At 42.9% G+C, this 20945-nt stretch overlaps 1 protein-coding gene across 1 annotated transcript in view; it reads left to right on the top strand.

Annotated features, from left to right (window-relative positions):
* Window positions 1-2123: 2123 nt before the first annotated feature.
* The window catches only part of LAT2 (linker for activation of T cells family member 2), a 35738-nt gene continuing 16916 nt past the window's right edge, over window positions 2124-20945 (top strand). The window contains exons 1-6 of the mRNA XM_087717217.1: window positions 2124-2492; window positions 10941-11053; window positions 12279-12321; window positions 15877-15914; window positions 18191-18245; window positions 20236-20270. Of these exons, the coding sequence (XP_087573343.1) occupies window positions 10966-11053; window positions 12279-12321; window positions 15877-15914; window positions 18191-18245; window positions 20236-20270 (259 nt within the window). The 5' untranslated portion in view covers window positions 2124-2492; window positions 10941-10965. The remainder of the gene's footprint in view (window positions 2493-10940; window positions 11054-12278; window positions 12322-15876; window positions 15915-18190; window positions 18246-20235; window positions 20271-20945) is intronic.

Here is a 20945-nt window from a genome sequence, read left to right as displayed (position 1 = left end):
GGAGATGCTGCAATGGATGTAAGCGTGAAAAATGGTCATAAGTTCCTTTTGTTCAGTACCATTGTAACTTCAAAGGTCATTAAATGAACTGTTGCAAATCGAGGACTACCTGTGTGCCCCCAATTTTGAAAACACAACAAAAAATTATTACGGTGCAAGTCTGAATCGTGAAAGTTCAATCAAATATGAAAGGACAAGCTAAATAATGCAAAACAATCTTATAATGAGCCACCTACTTCTGTTGTTCATTCTGAGCATACCAGTGCCCAGTGGTCAGGCTTACAGGTGTATTGATACCTGTATAAGTGTTCTTTTTCAGGAAGAAGTCTAAGCACCACTGGTCAGAACAGCAGCCAACCAATATATTACGGGTTGGATTAATCTGGATTTTTCAAGAAAACATTCCAAGATTTCTATTTCATCCAAGGCAGAGGGATAATCTCAACAGATGTGGATGGTTGTGGGATGGTTAAGGAGCAGATTTGGGCAGGAGAGACACCATTATTCAATGGTTAAATTCAGTACGGGGCAGTTCCTAATATATAATTTTACACATTTTGCCTAACAACTTCTTTTATAAGAAAAACACAACTTTTGTCATATTGATAGGGAAAAAAAATACTATGTAAGGTGTGAAAAGGGTACCTGGTATATATTCTGATTAAGGGGGAAAATGGATGACAAGGTGAGCATGTGAATGATACATTGTTTATAAAGCAAAGACTTAAGTACGTGTTCTTGCACCAAACATCTAGTATCCTAAAAGTCTTGATTTTTGCTGTTTTGTGAGAAATTTTAAGTCTATGGAGATCAAATCTTCAATTTTCTCAAGGGTTGTCGGTGGCATCATCTGGAGAACTGAAAAAATCCCCCTATTTTTTTTTTTTTAATTAACCGTTGCTGATGTCCAATTTCTGTTTGTGTATTTTGTTTACAGATTATCTGATGTAGAATATAATGGGGCGTTACTGAAAGATGGTGGCATATACAATGTAGATTTTATACTCTTGTTTGTGATGGCCATGAGACCCAGAAGGGGCAATATGGCTGCATCTGATTGCTTTTGCCCATTTAGCACCTCCCAGGGAGCACGTCTAGCTTAAGGGACTCTATAGACACAGGTGATTTTTGCTTACATACAGTATAAGATGCACCAGAGTATAAGACGCACCAAAATTTTGAAGAGGTAATTTTTTTAAAAAAGTTTTTGCACTCTGTAGATCTCCCAAACACTCTTGCATGCCTCATTTTTTGGTAAAAGCGGCGCATGTAGAGTTTGAGAGGCCTGTAAAGTGCTCCTGGGGGCTGGGGGGGCACAAAACCGAACAAAAAACAGCCTGTTTTTTGTGAAAACTGGCCTGTTTTTTGGCCAAAATAAAGGGCATGCATAGCCTTTAGGAGGCTTGTAGAGTGCTCCCAAGGGTGGGGTGGGGGCAAAAATGAGCAAAAAAACAGCCCGTTTTTTGCTCGGTTTTGCCCTTTCCAGCCTCCAGGAGCACTTTAGAGGCCTCCCAAACCCATCACATCCATTTTTGCAAAGGGGGCGGGGTTTCAGTAGGCCAAAAATGCTGTATTCAATGTGTAAGACACACCCAGATTTTCACCCTCTTTTGGGGGGGGGGGGAAAGGTGCATCTTATACTCCAAAAAATACGGTATATATTTACTTTTTTTCTCCTAATGCTAAAAAAATAATACCACGGAGAAGGATGAAGTATGTGCTTCCCTGAATAGCCGTGAGTGATATTAGATCTTGTAACAAAGTCCCCAGATTAGATACAGAACTGAGATAGAGATAGCATCTCAGCCTACCACAAGATACGGTTCTTGAGTCAAACATAGTGACATGATCAGTTGTGACTAATATGGTCACCTATTTTCTTTTTACTTTAACTGCATCCTCAGGACTATGAAGCTTTTCTGCTTTTTGTCCTTGATGCCAAAAGTTTTTTTGTGTGGCAAAGATTAACAACTATCCTCCCTCTACTTTCCATATGTTTTTTGGATACTCCGTTGATTGATGAGCATATGTTTGGGTGTATTTTTCCTGAAACTTGGGGGGGAAAGTATTGCAAAAAAAAATATATACCAGTCCTAAATCTTGAAGAATGATTACCTTTTGACTCGGCCCTTCCTTTAGAAGCTTGATGACCCACAATAGTTGCACGTTGCATTTATTAACACACCAGATTAATTCTTCCCCAATCACTTGGGCTAAGCTGCCCGGCCTTTGTGAGAATTGGTCAAGACAAGATCATGTTCCAATTTTGCTACCCTGTGCTTTGTGATTTGTGAGAAAATCCTCGTCCAAACCGGAACCACAGATGTTGGGTTGAGTGAGTCACAGGTAACAGGAAGCTCGAGGCCAGCTCGCTGTTGCAGGGAACAAGTAGCCACATAACAGCTTTGAATGTGAGACCGCTGAGTAAGAAATGGCCAGAGAGTAACGGATCAGCAACTTCTGCCTCTTAGGAAGCCTCTAAACTTTGCAAGGTATGATATTCCAGCTTCTGTTGACCCTACTGGATTTTATGATAGCCCACTTCTTTCTAGCAGAATAGACTGTAACTCGGTTCAATTTCCCTCTAGATCACTCCTTTTTTTTTTTCCTTTTGTAAAAATTGAACAGGGAACAAAAGTGATTCCCCCAAATAACATGACATTAAAAAAAAACTTCAGAAAATGTCATGACGCTTGGTAGAGGTTGACCTAACAATTTGGAACTCCTATAAAACGTATAGGTTTTCATTTGGCTTAATGAAACGTGATCCAGCTGTTCTCGGCTCCCCGAGATGTCTTTGATAACCTTATCTTAGTTTTATTTTTCTTTGCAGATGGGCACATTTCTTAAAAGTGATAGGCTGCACTCTGCTTATTTGTATTTTCATTTTTAAACGTCAGAGGCCATTCCTTGTTTCTCCATTTTCTCCATCTTTCCATTTCTTGCACTAAAAATATTTGTCAGTCAAAAACTCAAGCGAGGGAGAGAAGCTTGTGAGTACTAAAGGCATCTGATAGCAGCTGCTCAGATTAACACATTTTAAGCATCTGATGAAGTGAGCAGTGGCTCACAGGACCTTAATGCCTTTTAATAACTTGCTAATCTGAAAAGTTACCCACACTTGATTCTTGGCTACCAGAGACTAACCCAGCTCTCTTACAACGTGTGATGAAGAGTAGGCAACTGCTTGAATGGAAGGCATGATCTCTGGGTTGTAACCCTCTGCTATAGTATCCTTATTAAGATGAACCTGTCAAATGCATACATGCATTTGTGTATTTATTGATGTTATGCTTGTGCACTTTCTCACAAGTTATTTCCCTGGCAACTCTACAGTCTGTCTTGGTTGCTCCTTAGAAGACCAATCTTCTTTATAAACAAATAGTCCATAACCGTGACGCAAAATTAGTGTTGCCTTTTGTTTTAATCCACGAATTCCCCAGCTGCAAGGTACCATATTCTATGAAGTTTTAGAACTCTGCCATGGTATTCTGTAAAAGTATTTCCCTTAGGAACAACTGACCTGTCACACTGGGAGTGAATTTTTTCTTCCTTAATATTACATCCTCTTTTTCAACCTTTGGGTGAGTGGCCTTCTGTTTCCACTGACATCAGTTTTGCAGTTGGCACACGCTAACTGTGCCAAAAAGGCATCACACTTTTTTTAAAAAAGTATTTTTAGTGAGAAGCAGGTAGGGTTGTTGGCTGTCAGAGAATTAGCAATCCGATTAACAGAGATGGAAGGGACCATCTAGTCCAAGCCCCCAGCTCAAGCAGGAGATCCCACAGTCCTTTTTTGAAGATATTGTTTTTTTCAGGAGTAGATCAACATGTCTGGGGTCTTTCTGTACCTCGATTCTGTAGTTCTATAAAGTAAGAAATTGCCAAAAATAGGTGATGGGACTTCTTACTGATCTCTTGTATTAAACTTTACATAGAAAGTCTGCTAGGACCTCATGCCTGCCATCAAATAATTGGTATGTGCTCCACTTATTATGGGTACAATAGTGCTGCTCCTTCTTTCTAGCTCTCAATCACCAAAAATAAAACAATTTAAAAAGTATGGCTGGATTAGCAGTGAAAAATTGTGCCGCTGTTTCTCAGCCTTCTTCCTTTATTCTTGTTTTCATAGCCGCTACGATGGACAATTCTTGATAGCTGGGGGTGGTGGCTTCATTTATTGGAAAATATTAAATCAGAGGTGTAATATTTTGGGATATATATAGAAACACATATGCTTGCAGACACCCACCCACATCAGGCCTTATATTAATTTTTCCATTAAAGCACATGAATTTAATGTAAAAAAATCCTGGTCTCTCAAAAATTGTTGTTCATTATTATTAGGCGACATAGATAAGATCTCCTGCGCTTGTTAAAAACCATATGCTGGCAGGCTGTCAAAAACCTCTCCCCAGACAGCTCTACCATTTACATTGAGGCCCAATATTATTATTTTGGTGATCGAGAATAGCAGTTATAAAGAAGAAAAGTGAAACACGTAGAAAAAAATGAGATATACAAAAATAATCACCATAGAAAAAATGAGATATATAAAAATTATTACCATGTCAGTTAATATTTAGTTGTGTAACCTTTATCATGGGTTACGGCCTTACAACGTTTTCCCATGGAGCGAACCAAATCTTTTAATTCTGCAGCTGTTCTAATGTGAAACCAAGATTGAATGATTCCTCCTATTAACTGGGTTTTATTGCTGGATATATTTGGCTATAATTATCTATAATACAGATAATTGAACAAACTTTGTCACATTACATTCTTTACTAAGTTATTTTTCCATTGATATATAATTTTATGATACTACTCCAAAACCAAGTGGTGCTATTAGCCGTCAAACCTCAAAAATACAGTTTTCCCAAAAGGTTTCCACAATTTTGGCCACTGCTGCAGTTAAAAAAAACAGTTAAAAGGGCATAGGTTGTGCCCTCAACCTACCAACCATCTCCAAGATTGTATGTCATTCATAGATCCCCAGGCCTGTGTGAAACCAGGTCTTCACGCTCTTCTGAAAGTAGGGACCAGCCTCAATTCTGAGGGCAACGTGTTGTATAGGACAGGGTTAATGGCAGAGAAAGGTCCCTTGACCAAGGGCCAAGAGATGTGACTGGTCCAAAGTCATCCAGATGGCTTCGTGCCTAGAAGAGAACTAAAAATCATGACGGTTTCTAGCTGGATGCTATACCTGGATCTTTTACATGCAAATAATAGAATACATCAACAATCAATGGCTTGGTTAATCAACAGCATCTTCTCACTTTATTCCATACTGAAATAGTTTTTTTTTTCTCCATTCCTTTTTCTCCGTTGAAATCAGAGGTGGGTTGCTCCTGGTTCGGTCCGGTTCAGGTGAACCAGTAATGGTGGTGGTGGGAGGCTCCACCCGCCCGCCCGGACGCTTCTGCGTATGTGCACACACAAGTGAACCAGTAGTGGAATTGGAAACTCACCACTGCTTGAAATAGCACTTAGCACTTAGACATATATACTGCTTTGCAGTGCTTTTATAGCCCTCCCTAAGCAGTTTACAGAGTCAGCATGCTGCCCCCAACAATCTGGGTCTCCCTTTTATCCACCGCGGAAGGATGGAAGGCTGAGTCAACCTTGAGCCTGGTGGGATTCAAACTGCTTGCAGTCGGCAGTCAGCAGAATTAGCTTGCAATATTGCATTCTAACCACTGTGCCACCAAGGCTCTATAATCTATATTCCAGTAAAGAGAGGTCTGAGAAAATCCCCAAACCTTCGAATAATTACTAAGCTTATATTTCACTACCTTTTTAAAACTGTAGTGCAAGAGGAAAGTTGATCAGGCTGATTGTAATTTAAATACTTTGGATGGGCCCTGGGAATTTAGGGAAGGGCAGATTTCCTCTGAGTCATTGTTGACTCCTGGCAGCTACCAAAACAAATGTTTGCAGTTGCCCTCGCAGCCCCCTCTTTACTTGCAATGGCGTGGGTTTCTGGTTGCCGTCCCTGGTCATGAGTTGCACAATTTCCAAACCAAAGCTGTCACAGCAAAAGTCCCTGGTTTTTCTTCCTCCCTGGTATGACTCTTTGTTTCCAACTCTTTTTGTTCCCCTTGAGAGGCTGGGCTGAAGCCATGGATCATTTGTAAAGCAAAGTTTTGACTGCAGAAGTTTCCATAGGGCAGTGTTTCTCAACCTTGGCAACTTGAAGATGTCCGGACTTCAACTCCCAGAATTCCCCAGCCAGCGAATGCTGGCTGGGGAATTCTGGGAGTTGAAGTCAGGACATCTTCAAGTTGTCAAGGTTGAGAAACACTGCCATAGGGTATCTAAATACGGCTGAAAACCTCCTAGCTAAAACTTCTGAAGGTGCTGTCAGTCAGTGTCAATAATATCAGACTAGATCTGGGATGTCAAACTCAAGGCCAGGGGGCCAGATCTGGCCCACAGGACTGCCCTGGAAAACAGCAAAGGACCAGCTTGCCGTGTTTCTGCCTGCAAAAACAGATTCCCATGCTCCGTTTTTAGCTGCCATGGCCTCTGCTAGTTAAAAAGGAGGTCGGGAGGGCCGGGGCTCCATTTTCACTGGCAGAGGGAGGCCGTGGCAGCCAAAAATGGAGCTCGGGAGCCTGTTTTCACGGGCAGAGTGCTTGGGCCACCACAGGAGTCCCCGACACGAGTGATGTCAAGCTGGCCATGCCCACCCTGGCCACGCCCACCACAGGCACCCCTGACATGAGTGATGTCAAGCTGGCCACGCCCACCCCAACCCCTGAGGTCAAACACAACCCTGATGCGGCCCTCAATGAAATTGAGTTTGACACCCCTTGACTAGATCAACCTGGGCAGCCTCTTATTGTGTGGACTTCAGTCCCTAGAATTCTCCATCCCACGTGGCCATTATTAAGAATTCTGGGAATTCATCCCAAATATCTAATGGGCTTCTAGATAGGACACTTGAGAATCGATAAATTTAAAAATCCTGTTTTGGCTTTTGTATGCAATGTACTAAATTAAATATTTATACCGGGGTAAGTGGGAAGGTGGATTTCCTAAGCAATCTGGAGTGTCATCAATCAATCTGAATGCATTCAATCCAGTTTACCTGTTCATTTTGGAACACTGATTCAAATAATCATTCATCAAAGATTTGCATGGCCCTTCGCAACAGACTAACTTGATTTCTTCTTTCCCCAACCTTCCATATCTGTTGGATTTTTCCTCCCCTAATTGTCCAGTTGGTCTGGCTATTTTAATTTCCCACAATGTCCATAATAGCTTTAATTTGGCACTGGAGCATAATTTATACTTCCATTATCCCAATTAGTTTTAATATTTACTATCGGTGCATAACTGTCTCGTAACGTACATCCTTTAGCTTCACAAAACCAATATAGCATTTAAGCACAATATAGAATAATAGTACTTATTTAGTTATTGCACTAATGCACACATTGCCCAATCAAAAATATTCCAAATGGTTTACAATAGAAAAGCAGAGACTTTAAACTTCCCTCAAATGAACTTGGAAACGTAATACAAGTGGAGAAGTAATCCTACTTCTCTCTTTTTTATCACCATGATATACCCTGTTTCCCTGAAAATAAGACCTCCCCAGATAATAAGCCCAATCGGGCTTTTGAGCACATGCACTAAAATAAGCCCTACCCTAAAATATTGCAACACAGCAGCAGCCATGAAGTGACTATGCTTTGTTTAATTTTTTTTATTTAAACGCATGTGCAGCCAGTCCCTGCTATTTTCAGGGGGGAAGGGGGGTGTAACATGCCCCACATGCGCCTGCCATCCACATGGAATGGCTTCGTAGAGGCCGCAGAGGCCACTCCCACAAACCCTAGTTACCACACCCCTTCTCTTAGTGGCAGCCACAAAAAGAGTCGCAGGCCCAGTGACGCCAGGGCTGGCAAGAGTGTATCAGAAACAGAGACATAACTTCCGGCCCTCTCTGGATCAGCTGATCCGTGGGCCAAGGTTAAGGGGCCTCTGCATCTCAAAAATAATAAGACCTCCCCAAAAATAAGGCCAAGCATTTATTTCGGGGGTCAAAAGAAAATATTTTCGAGGAAACACGGTAGCTTCTTAAACATGGACATATAGTTGAGTTCAGTCACATCCATTTTTCAGTTTCTACCATTATTGATCTAAGAATCTCTTCTGTCACTCTTCGTAGAGTGGAGTTTCTTCATAAACCAGGCAACAAGAGATGAAGCATCTCATTCAATGTCCTTGTGCCCTCCCCCCATAAGATGAACGGTGACAGTTCCTGCCCAATCAATCAAAAACTCAAAGGGACAATTAGATGCTGGGCAGAATATCCTAATGATTCCCATTCCTACAGATGTCAAACATGCTGAAAAAATGCATAGTGACCAGCAAGTGATCTGACCATGATAAAGGAGTGACACAATGTTCACCTTCACGTCACCTACCATCTTCTCTCTGAAAGCCATCTCTCATCTTCATCTTCTCCATCTTCTCTATGAAAGCCAGATCTGTGTGCCTTTATACAAACGGTACAATACTGCCTTCAACAAGACCATGGAGGCCACGAAATCACGAACCTACCCAGATTCCATACTAAGGACATAGCCATTGAAATCTCCTAGCACTAGAGGTTCAGCACCAGGCTATTTTTTTTTAATTTTTATTTTATTTTATACACACAAACACATCAACAGAACACATAAACACATTAACAAAAATAACCACATAACTTAAAAACAACATAGGAACAATAAGTTCCATCGTATATCATACAGTCTCAGACTGCTTTCTCTTCCGCAGCTTCCCACTCTTACATAGTGGTCACCATATTGGGTAGTTGAGTCCAAGAACTTCAGCAATGCACAAAATGCCCATCCCCATCTCCATTCCCTCCTCACTGTTTCTACTTCCAAATCATGCGTTCTTCCTTTTGTTCTCAGACTTACCTCATCCCTTCTTAAACACCTGATACAACTTATCCTTCATTCTTCATTTATAAAACCTGAGGTTTTCCCTCTCTAGGTTGCTTCAATCTGAGTTTTAGATTGACATCATTGGAGAATGAGAGTATAATGTAGTCAAAAGATTTGAATAGATAGGCTTAACAGCTTTCAGAGGTCCTGTGTCCTTGATGGTGAACCTATGGCATGCATGTCAAAGGTGGCATGCAGAACCCTCTCGGTGGCCACGCACACTGTCACCAGCTGCTCTTCTGGGTTTCGTTGCATGCATGCATACTGGACAGCTGGTCCGGCACGCATGTGCACCCAGCCAGCTGCTCTCTTCTGGGTTCCAGCACACACGCCAGAACCTAGAAGAGAGCAGCTGGCCAGTGCACATGCACTGGATGGAACCCGAAAGAGCAGCTGGCCACCGTACGCATGCTCACTGGCCAGCTGCTCTCTTCTGGGTTCCGGTGCTCCGGTGCATTCATGCATGTGTGCATTCATGCTCCAGTTTCGGCACCCGGTGACAAAAAAGGCTAACCATCACTGTCCTATATTATAGGTAGCTAGAACTACTTCTGGTTGATGTTGGGCTTAGACAGTAATTGGGTCTGTTGCTGCTATACCAGCCTCCCATTGTGCAGTGACACTTCTACTCGATTCTGTGTCAGGGTTGACAGTGGAATTGCCGACACTTATAGTTCTTTGTGACTTCAGTCTGCGCCAAGAAACAGAGTCTGGTGCATCTGAGGAGTTCGCAGACACCATGGCAATCACAGACTTGATCTAAGTCATCCAAGATACACACTAAGGCCATGATGGCGAACCCATGGCACGTGTGCCACAGGTGGCACGCAGAGACATTTCTGAGAGCATGCGAGGCATTGCCCTGTCAGTTCAAGTGTGCATGCGCGTGCTGGCCGGCTAATTTTGGGGCGTTTTTCACCTTCCGGAGGCTTCCCTGAAATCGAAGGGCGAAAAACCGTTGGAAAATGAGTTGTTTCCAGCCTGTTTTCGCCCTCCCCAGGCTCCAAGAAAGCTGTGCGTGCAAACCTGGGGCAGAGGGGGGGGGTCATCTGCGCTTGCGCAGGTGGAACAGCACAAGGGGGCATTAAATTATAGGGGTGGGCAGGCACGCTTGTGCAATAGCGCGCAAACACATGCTTTTGGCACCTGAGGCGAAAAAGGTTCACCATCACTGCACTAAGATGAAACATTAGGTCTGATTTGGGTTGCGGCAGTTGCAACACATCCTGTAGAGGAAGAATATCTTCAGTCCATCATTATGATCAAATCACTCTCTGATTGCTTTCCATCTTACCAATGCCCCCTCCCCAAATGACATCTATGCATTGGAAATGACAACCAGCACCTTGAATTGCCTCTGGAAGGAACCTGGGGGAAGGATATTCTATGTACAACCTGTTGAGCTCCAGAGGAAAGACAAGATATAAATCTAGTAATAAACATATATGGAAAAAGTAAAGAGTTATGCCCTCACCATATCTACTGATTCCCTCCCCCCCCCCCCGGTTTTGAAGTAAGGCTCCTGTACAGTGGTGGGATTTAAATAATTTAACAACCAGTTCTCTGCCCTAATGGCCAGCTGGGTAGGTGGGGCTTAGTGGTCACGTGACTGGGTGGGTGTGGCCAACTCAACATCACTCCCGTCGATGGGCCCTTCGCCTTAGCTCTTACAATGTAATCAGGGTTAACCGGAGAGACAATTTCTGTAAGCAGGTCAACAAAGATGAGGCTAGAAACAACACCAGAATGTTTCCTTCCTGCCTGCCTTACAGGATTAGCCCTGTAAAGTAGGGAAAAACAAAAGGAGATTTCTTCCGAAAACCAGTTCTCTGAACTGCCTGGAAAGTTACCAACCGGTTCTCCCGAATAGGTGCGAACCGGCTGAATCCCACCACTGCTCCTGTACTACAAAGTGGTTGAAGATTGTGTCCCTAACCTTCCTTGTCTCATCTATGTTACTCTTGTCTTTTTAAGGCTGGAATTGCGGTAAAACCAAGCTATGGGCCAAGTGGAGCTGATTTGGGGTGCCTTCTCCTTGATGGTTCTGGGGGCCCTTATCAGCATGTGCATGAAATGTCAACAGACTGGTAAGGTCTTAATCCCTTACTTTGATTAGTTGAGATCTGAAACCCAGATTAACTATAATTTGGTGCCTGAAATACCATGCATTTGTTCATAAAAGTAAACTAATGGGAGTCCTTGCAGATTTTATTCCGCTAGTCGTTGCCAACTATAGGGGGCGCTGCTCATCTCGGTTTCAAGACCATTGAGCCGGTGCTGACCAATGACATTTCTGCAGTCATGTGGCTAACATGACATCATGGAACACTGTTACCTTCCTGTTGTAGAGTTACCTATTTATCTATTTGTATTTGCATGCTTTCAAAGTGCTAGATTGGCAGGAGCTGGGAGTGTGGATGGGAGCTCACCCTATCACATGGAACTCAGGTCTCGAACATGGCTGCTGGCTTTCCGTCTGACAAGCCCAGTGTCTTAACTACTGAGGCAATATATTTGTTCATAGGGATAATAAATTGCAAGCAATCTCTAATACATGGTACAGATCACAGTTTATCTATCTATCTATCTATCTATCTATCTATCTATCTATCTATCTATCTATCTATCTATCTATCTATCTATCTATCTATCTATCATCTATCTATAAAAATGGCTGTGTGTGTGTTTGTTCCAGCATAACTCTGGAACGCCTCGAGTAATTTCAACCAAACTTGGAACATAGATGGCTTACTCTCTGGAAACAAATACTGTGGGGGTATAACACCCCTCGGGGGGTGTTCTGTTACAATACAGCCTGTTGTGCCTTAAAATGGCTTCTACTGTACTGCCGTAAAATGGCTTCTACTGTACAGCACAGTGGAGTTGCCATAGTAACAGCTTCACAGTACTCCACAAGGCGGATCCCTCTGGTAAGAAGGAAAATCCAACATTAGAAATTACGTTTGGTCTGGACGTTTCCCCCCTATAAATAAATACCTGGGCAATGCCAGGTTATCAGCATTAGTCTCTTATAAAGACAAAGCAGTGGGTAAGAATTCAAATTTCTGTGCATATGTTCACTAAGCCGTGTTATAATAGCACGGATGTTCAAGCGACATTTTGCCCATCTGTAAAATGGTGTGATGAGCTTCTCCAGCTCCCAACTCTGCCAATATACTTGAATTGAATTGATTTTCCTTTTTCATCTCCCCTATTACTTCTTTAGTGGTTATTGCTCCTTTTCCCCCCCTCTTATAATTGCATTTTAGCTCTTAAAACTCTCTCCCGTTTCTGTTTCTTCTCCATTTTCAGGGAGTAAAGAGGAAAAGGCAAATGTGGACAACCAGAGAACTCAGTAAGTAGGGATCATTTTCTGTGTCCTTCCTGGATTGCAGTCCTAATGGAATGAGATGAATCACAAAGCAGTTAAAGCTTTGGGGCTGCTCAACACTTTAAGAGAGCAATTAAAAAAAAGCAACCAGTACAAAGCACTTCCATGAACACCAACTAGCCATCAGAAGATATGACAACGCCTTCATCTCACAACATATGGACAGACTCAACCAGAGGTTCCATTGGGAAACTATTGGCATCTTAGACCTAAAAGATAAAAGTTCCCCATGCACATATGTGCTAGTTGTTCCTGACTCTACGGAGTGGTGCTCATCTCCATTTCAAAGCCAAAGAGCCAGCGCTGTCCGAAGACGTCTCCTTGGTCATGTGGCTGACATGACTAAATGCAAAGGCGCACAGAACACTGTTACTTTTCCCACCAAAGGTGGTTCGGATTTTTCTATTTGCATTTTTACATGCTTTCGAACTGCTAGATGGGAAGAAGCTGGGACAAGTAACTCTGTTACGCAGAACTAGGATTTGAACCGTCAAACCGCCGACCTTTCTCATCAACAAGCTCAGCATCTTAGCCACTGAGTTGCCGCGTCATCTTAGACCTAGCCAGATCCAAAAGCACAACCTACAGCAACTCGCTTAGTCACCGTTTAAAGTTACAACCGCACTGAAAAAGGAACTTATGACTCTTTTACCCTTCTAACTGTTGCAATATCCCATGGTCAAAATTTGGACGCTTGGCAACTGGCATGTATTTATGAGAGTTGAAGTGTCCAGGGGTCATTTGATCACCTTCTGACAAGCAAAATCAGTGAGGAAGCCAGATCCACTTAACAACTACGTTACTAACTTAACAACTGCAGTGATTCACTTAACAATTTTGGCAGAAAGGTTAATAAAATGGGATAAAACTAACTTAACTGTCTTGCTTAGCAACAGAAATTGTGATTGTAAGTTGAGGACTAGCTGTACTGGAGAGCTCCTGGAGGTTTGGCATTCAGACAAATCAGCTATCAGCGGCCGCACAGAAAAAAACCCACGTTTACACACCTTTCAAAAGAGAGAACTAGGAAGGATTAGAACATCTCTCCTTCAGCAGCCAACAGCGGGGATCAATACCAGAGAAACAGACTGAAAACAAGACAATCAATGAACCATCAAGGAGGAGACCATAATTTCATCAAAATGGCAGGGCAAAATACTGGATGTAAACAGGCAACAAAACCCACACTCACACTGATGATATTATCTAGTTGGGTACCAAGATGTTTTCAATCAAACAAGCTCAGAAAGCAGTAAGAACTCCACTATTCAATTCAGTTTATTACAGTCATAGAACCAGAGACCAGAAGGAGTAAAATATTCACTCAGTGAATATGCGGTTAAAAATTCTAGAATTAAATAATAAATAGCAACAACAATAGCACTTAGATTTATATATCGGTTTACAGTGCTTTACAGCCCTCTCTAAGTAGTTTACAGAGTCAGCCTATTGCCCCCAGCAATCTGGGTCCCCATTTTACCCCCCTTGGAAGGATGGAAGGATGAGTCAACCTTGAGCCTAGTGGGATTTGAACTGCCAAATTGCAGGTTGCCGGCAGTCAGCAGAAGTAGTACTGTACTCTAACCACTGCGCTACCAAGACTCTCTATAATATAAATATTGAATTGAACTCCATTGTTCTAAATTTCTTGCTGGTGGTGTATGACCCAAGTGTAGGAGGTCAAAATTTACAACTACAGTTAGAAGATTTAAAAGACTCTAAAACCATGGAGAGCCACAGTATGACTATTTAACCTAGAGTAATTAAAAAAAACAGGTCTGATTTAAGGCTGTTTTCTCTGAATTGGAAGTGAGCAACTTATAGCACCTCATTAATTTTCAAACACTCCAAGTGAGGAGGGAAGGGGGAAAGAGGGTGTGGCAACGAGGAGTGGTCTGCCCCAAATGCACTGAGTTATCCTAATTATGTTGCATTGATCTTTCTAATCAATTGTCTCATCTGTTTTCCTGTTAGAATCTTTAAATCCTCTTGCATTTGACCAAGCTTGGTCGGCAACCTAATCCAAAGAGTCCTACAGGTGCTTTTTCAAAAGGCAACTGAATTTTGTTGTTTTTTTTCTTGAAGACATTTTGCTTTTCATCCAAGAAGCTTCTTCAGTTCTGAGAAGTGTTTTTATTTATTTATTTATTTATTTATTTATTTATTTATTTATTTATTTATTTATTTATTTATTTATTTATTTATTTAATTTATAGGCCGCCCAATCCCGAAGGACTCCGGGTGGCTTACAAAGAAAAAAGAAAATAAAAATAAAAAGAATAGATTAAAATTCACGACACGCATTCATTCTAATCGGGGCTGGACCTTAACAATAAGGTGAACAGCCCCAGGCCTGCCGAAACAGCCAGGTTTTAACAGCTTTCCTGAAGGCCATGAGAGTGGGTAAGGTCCGGACCTCTGGGGGTAGCTGATTCCAAAGGGTCGGAGCAGCCACAAAGAAGGCTCTCCTCCGGGGGCCCGCCAGCCGACACTGTCTGGCTGACGGCATCCGAAGGAGGCCCAATCTGTGTGATCTTATCGGCCGTTGGGAGGTATGTGGCAGTGTATGAGAAGGGAAAGAAAGAAAAACAAAAAAAAGCACCTTTGAGACATCCATGACCTGGATGACAAAGAATCTCCATAGACACTGATCCAAAGACTTGGCTTCAAGCTGGGACTCCTCCACTGGAAAATGTAAGTGGTAAACATCAACAGCCCCCAAGTACAATTGAAAACCACAACTCTTTTTTATCTTACAACTAGCTGATAATCCAGTGTTTCAGTTTATTTATTTATAGGGGGGAAATATCCGGACCAAACATAATTTCTAATGTTGGATTTTCCCCCTTACCAGAGTGATCCCCCTTATGGACTACTGTGAAGCCATCACCATGGCAACTCCACTGCGATTTACAGTAGAAGCCATTTTACGGCAGTATAGTAGAAGCCATTTTAAGGCACAACAGGCTGCATCTTAACATAACACACCCCCTGGGTTTTAGAGGTGTCTTACCCGCTCAATGTTTGTTTCCAGAGAGCAAGTCATCTGTGTACCAACTTTGGTTGAAATTTCTGGAGTTATGCTGGAACACACACACACACACATTTTTATATATATAGATTTCTGTTTCCATCATTCCCATGGCATATTTTGAACACAAAGAATTCTCCTTGGCATTTCTGTTGCACTGTAAATTAATCCCTCTTCAGTTTGTCTTAGCCATGAAATAATAAACTTATTCTGGACTTTGGGGGACAGGAGAAACCCTGGAAGTATGAATGGACACTAAAAGGCAGTTGCTAAACAAGGACTACCTGTAAGAGACAATAAGTGTTCAATTCATTGCTAGGAACGATGAGATCTTTGTGATGTAGGACTCAATGGGATGTTGTCCTGCCAGTTTCTCTTTACAGGCAACCTCACAAAAATAGGATTGCTCAATTCATTGTTCATTAAGACATTCTTAATTCTGTTTGACTCCAGGACACTAAAACTATTTTCTCTGATTTTTTCCCCAGGTGTGAAAATCAACAGGACTGTGAATGTCCCCATTTAAGTAAGTGCCTATTGATTTTCTCTCTCCTTGGCCCCAACTTAGAGGAGGCGAGCAAGTATTCTCTCAGCCGCAGTTTTATTTTGCAAACAGCAAAAGAAGCTTTGTGGTCAAGCAGAAAATGGAGTTGTGGCAAGAACGTAATGCACACCCCAGCCATGAGTGGAGGTCAGGTCCAGAAATAACAGTGAGGGTCTGATCCAAGGGACCAGTTTCAAGGCGAAAGAATAGCAATAGCAATAGCAGTTAGACTTATATACCGCTTCATAGGGCTTTCAGCCCTTTCTAAGTGGTTTACAGAGTCAGCATATCGCCCCCAACAACCCAGGTCCTCATTTTACCCACCTCGGAAGGATGGAAGGCTGAGTCAACCTTGAGCCGGTGAGATTTGAACAGCCGAACTGCAGAACCGCAGTCAGCTGAAGCAGCCTGCAGTGCTGCACTCTAACCACTGCGCCACCTCGGCTGGGATTCCATGAATCTTTGATCCATCTCTGTATTAGGATCTGTTGGATCAAACCAGAGACTGAGAAAGACACATAGTGTGCAGACTGGATCTTGGTGGAAGGAAGGAAGATTTGTATCTCTTATAGCGGGGGTATCAAACTCAAGGCCCGCAGACCAGATCCAGCCCAAAGGATGCTTAAAACTGGCCTGCGGGGCTTCCCTGGAAACAGGGAAAGACTGTCCTGCAGTGCCTCTACCACTAAAAATGGAGCCGGGGGGGGGGCTGCATGTGGCGCCCCTGGCCCCTGCTTTTGGCCACAACTGACTTCTGCAGCCCTCTGCCAACAGAAACAGAGCCCGAGGGACCGCACATGGCACCCCGATCCCCATTTTTGGCCATGATGGCCCCCTACAGCCCTCTGCCAGCGAAAACAGGCTCAGTTTTCACGGGAAGTGGACTAGCAAAACAAACTAAAGACAAAACAGAAATGTTTCCCCTTTTGCATTTGAGCATCCAAGAAAGGACAGGAAATGAGAAGGGGAAAGAGGAAGGAGAAAGAAAAAGAAGGGAAGATGGGAAGAAAGCAAGGAAGGCAAAAGAAGAAAAGATGAGAAGGAAGGAAAGAAGGAAGGAAAGAAGGAAGGAAGATTGGTTATATTGAGAGGGAGGGTCTGAGGCAGTGGTGGGATTCAAATTTTTTTACTGCTGGTTCTGTGGGTGTGGCATGGCTTGATGGGCGTGGTTTGGTGGGTGGGGCAGTAGAAGGATACTATAAAAATCTCCATTCCCTCCCCACTCCAGGGAAAGGTTACTACAAAATCCCCATTTCCTCCCGATCAGCTGGGACTCAGGAGGCAGAGAGTAGATGGGGGCAGGGCCAGTCAAAGATGGTATTTACCAGTTCTCCAAACTACTCAAAATTTCCACTACCAGTTCTCCAGAACTAATCAGAACCTGCTGAATATCACCTCTGGTCTGAGGGAAGTCCTGCCTTAGCACTTGGCCATCACAGGGCCCCCGCAATACAAATGATGTCAAGCTGGCCACACCCACCCCAGCCATGCCTACCCTGGCACCCCAAGGTCAAACACAACCCTGATGCGGCCCTCAATGAAATCCAGTTTGACACCCCTGCGTTACAGATATGACTCAACTCTGCATCAAGCATGTACCCAGACCAGGGCTGGGTTCCTGCTAGTTCTAACCTCTTCTATACAAGAGGTTCCACAAATCTACAGTGCTGTTTAGAACCGATTCCAGCTGCCTCCCGCCGCCCGTCCACACATCATCAAGATGAAGAGCAAGAGGAGGAATTCTGGGAGTCCACAAGTCTTAAAGCTGTCAAGTTTGAACACTCCTGGGGGGGTTTTCTAAAGGGTTAGGGGTGCAAGGGTCTTGTAACTTGACAGCTTTAAGACTTGAACGCTTCAAATGCCAGAGTTTCTGAGCCAACATTTTGGTTGCTAAGCAAGAGCGTTGTTAAGTGAGTTTCACCACATTTTACAAGTTGGCCACACCCACCCAGTCACATGGCTGGCAAGCCACTTCCACCCAGTCACACGGACGGCAAGCCACTCCCACCTGGTCAAATGGCCAGCAAGCCACTCCCACAAAGCAGGCCACACCTACAGAAGCGGTTCTAAAAAAATTTGAAACCCACCACTGACCAAGACCGATACTGTACTGAAGTAAGCAATATTAAAACTGTACTTAAGTGAACCAATCTTTTTGGATTATAATTTCCCCCATTTCTCTTATAGCAGAAGCTGAACAGTTGGAATTTGAAATCTGCTTCCTCTAAAACTATTTACAAACATATTCCTTTTCTCAGGTTCCATGTCGAAACAGTCACAAATGAAAAAGACATACCATACGCTAAATCAAAGGTACGTTGTGCAATGGCCATGGAATATTTTGGTGCCCTCAAATTTACAGAAGCCAAATATTCTGCAGTTCATCCAATATAATTGCAGGGTCCAAATTTGGGGAGAAGGGGCTTGATTATTTGGGGAGGTGAGGGCCCGCCTTCTTGGTTAAACATTCAGAGTAGTTAGCAAATAATAATAATTCTCAGTGAGAGCAGAATCAAGAAAACTGAATTGGAAAAAATAATAAAACATTGAAATCAAAGTAGACAGATGATGGAAAAGATTTTACAAAGTCACTGCTATAGTTATGGCTGCCCTAAGGGGGAAAAAACACAGGATCTGTTTACAGTAATAATATTTTGGCTATAACAACTGTGAATTTGCAAAAAAATTAAAACATCATCCTTGCTGGACCTATGTTATGTTTTAAGATGTTATCTGGATAATTGCTAAGGTTGCTGGCTGGACCTTGGATTTCCAAAGCGTATCAGTCAAATATGTGATTCATTTTGTTTCTTTTTTGTACTGTGTTAAACAGAGAGAGAAATAAAATGCCAAAACAGAGGTAGGGTATTTTTAGCAGCTGGGCTACATTTTCCTTTTTTTGATGTTGGAGCAACCAAAGACTGAAAATCCAACCCTCACTGGATGCAAATGCGATCCAATAGAACCAGAAAGAATGTGCTCTAGAGGTGGGTTCCGACTAATAACTCGGCCTGCCACAGCCCTGAACTGGTTCTATTGTCATCGGCGCCATCTTTATTTTTGGTTCTGCGCATGCACAGAAAATCTTCCTTACAAAAGTTTAAGGTTTTCTTTCCTTTTCTAACGTTCTGCGCATGCGCAGACCTTTTTAGCTGCAAATGCATATGTGCGCAGAGGGCTCTTTTGGCACACGCAAAAAAGTTTGTGTGCCGAACTGGCAATGATGCCAGTAGCAACCCACTCCTGATGTGCTCCTTCTCTTGACTGGGTCATCCATAAGAGTGTTCAATGTATTTTCCTTTTTGACTCTGATCTGAACCCAGATTAAAAGGGATTTTGAACAACTGCTTCATTCAGGGTCCTCTAAAACTGCCATTCTATCACCTCAACCCCCAAATAGTAGGATCAAGGGATGGTTCTTTACCTCATGATAAGTCTCTAGTGTCAGCGTTCCAAGTATCATGTAGAATTAAATCAGAGTCCAAGGCAAAACGATCCTTAAAGTTCCAATTTAATAAAGCAGACATCTTAGCACATCTGTGTTAATCCCAATTCTGGAAATGACATCAGCATACCACCCAGTTAAAAGTTCATGATCTTGTCCCCACACTCACAATCCATCACATGGTCCAATCTTCTTCTTCCACGCTGGCATCCACACCCAGCTGCTTCCGGTCAGGTGTACTAGTGCGGAGACAAAAGACGACCTTGGCTTCTAGAAAAGAATGATAACAATACATTCCACAATCTTACTCCTGTCTATTCCCCCCTCCCATCAACAATACTAATGAAAAAGCATAATGAAATAAGAGAAAGTGTGGCAGGCCAAAATTCTAAAAGGAATATAATTGCAGGCCTGACATCTAGATTTGTGATGGCGAACCAATGGCACACATGCCACAGGTGGCATGCAGAGCCCTCTCTGGGGGGAATGTGAGCCGTCACCCCAGCTCAGTTCCACTGCACATGCACCTCCTGCTGGCCAGCTGTTTTTTGGGTCTCTGCTGCGCATGCACACCAGCGGGCCGCAAGTGGGAGATACGTGCATATGCATGGGGGTGGGGTGAGTATGGGGGGGTCACGTGTGCATGCTCGGGGCATGTGCATGGGTGGGGGTCGCGTGGGGGTCACACATGCATGCGCAGGGGAAGGGCACACATTGCATTATGGATGCATGTGCGCGATTTCGGCATGTGTTGACAAAAATGTTGGCCATCACTGCTCTAGATGGCAGATCTTGCCTGTGGCTTTTTAAAAAAAGCAACAGTGATGGTTTCATTTCTAATTCTATCCTTCTTTTTAGCAAAAGCAGAAACGTCTCCAGCTTTAATGACCTTGGTAAGTATAGTTCTGACCATTTCTTGATTAAGGGAGCTGTGGTGGGGAAGTGGTTAGAAAGCAATACTGGTCAAGAGTATGAATATTCATAGACTGGAATAAATCAGCAATGAATAGGCATAGCAACAGCCAATGAGGGCTGTTTTTTGGAAACAGAAACTTAAGCTTGGAGTCTGAGGGTGACTTAGCTGAGAATTGAAACTGAAACTAGTCTGTAAGCTCTGAGCTCTGAGTCTGCTGCGCTGAGAAGTAAACTAGTTTAAAGCTGTGTGTCTGCTCTGAACTTTGAACTGTAAACTCCTCTCTGCTGTACTGCTGCCTGTGTTTGCTTGTAACTATTACTACGTTAGAGAAAACCTATATTGGTATTGTACATTTATTCATCTGTTATTATGCATATGAAGAAGTTAATGAATCCAGCTGAATCAGTTATCTATGTGTGCATGCTGGATTTGATTTTTCTGTAACAAACTCTGACAGTACTGCAAGCTAATTCACTGCTCACTGCCAGCAGTTCAATCCTGACCAGCTCAGGGTTGACTCAGCCTTCCATCCTTCCGAAGTGAGTAAAATGAGGACCCAGATTGTTGGGGGTGATACGTTGACTCTGTAAACCACTTAGGGAGCTCAACCAATCTCATTGTACATATGTTGTGCACCGACAAATAAATAATT

The sequence above is a fragment of the Thamnophis sirtalis genome, unplaced genomic scaffold, assembly GCF_051295495.1.
Source record: "Thamnophis sirtalis isolate CommonGarterSnake01/CBP01778 unplaced genomic scaffold, rThaSir2_p1.2 scaffold_6, whole genome shotgun sequence".
In the NCBI taxonomy this organism is placed as follows: domain Eukaryota; kingdom Metazoa; phylum Chordata; class Lepidosauria; order Squamata; family Natricidae; genus Thamnophis; species Thamnophis sirtalis.
Note: the sequence above shows the minus strand (reverse complement) of the source record. Positions and strands in the feature narration are given on the sequence as shown.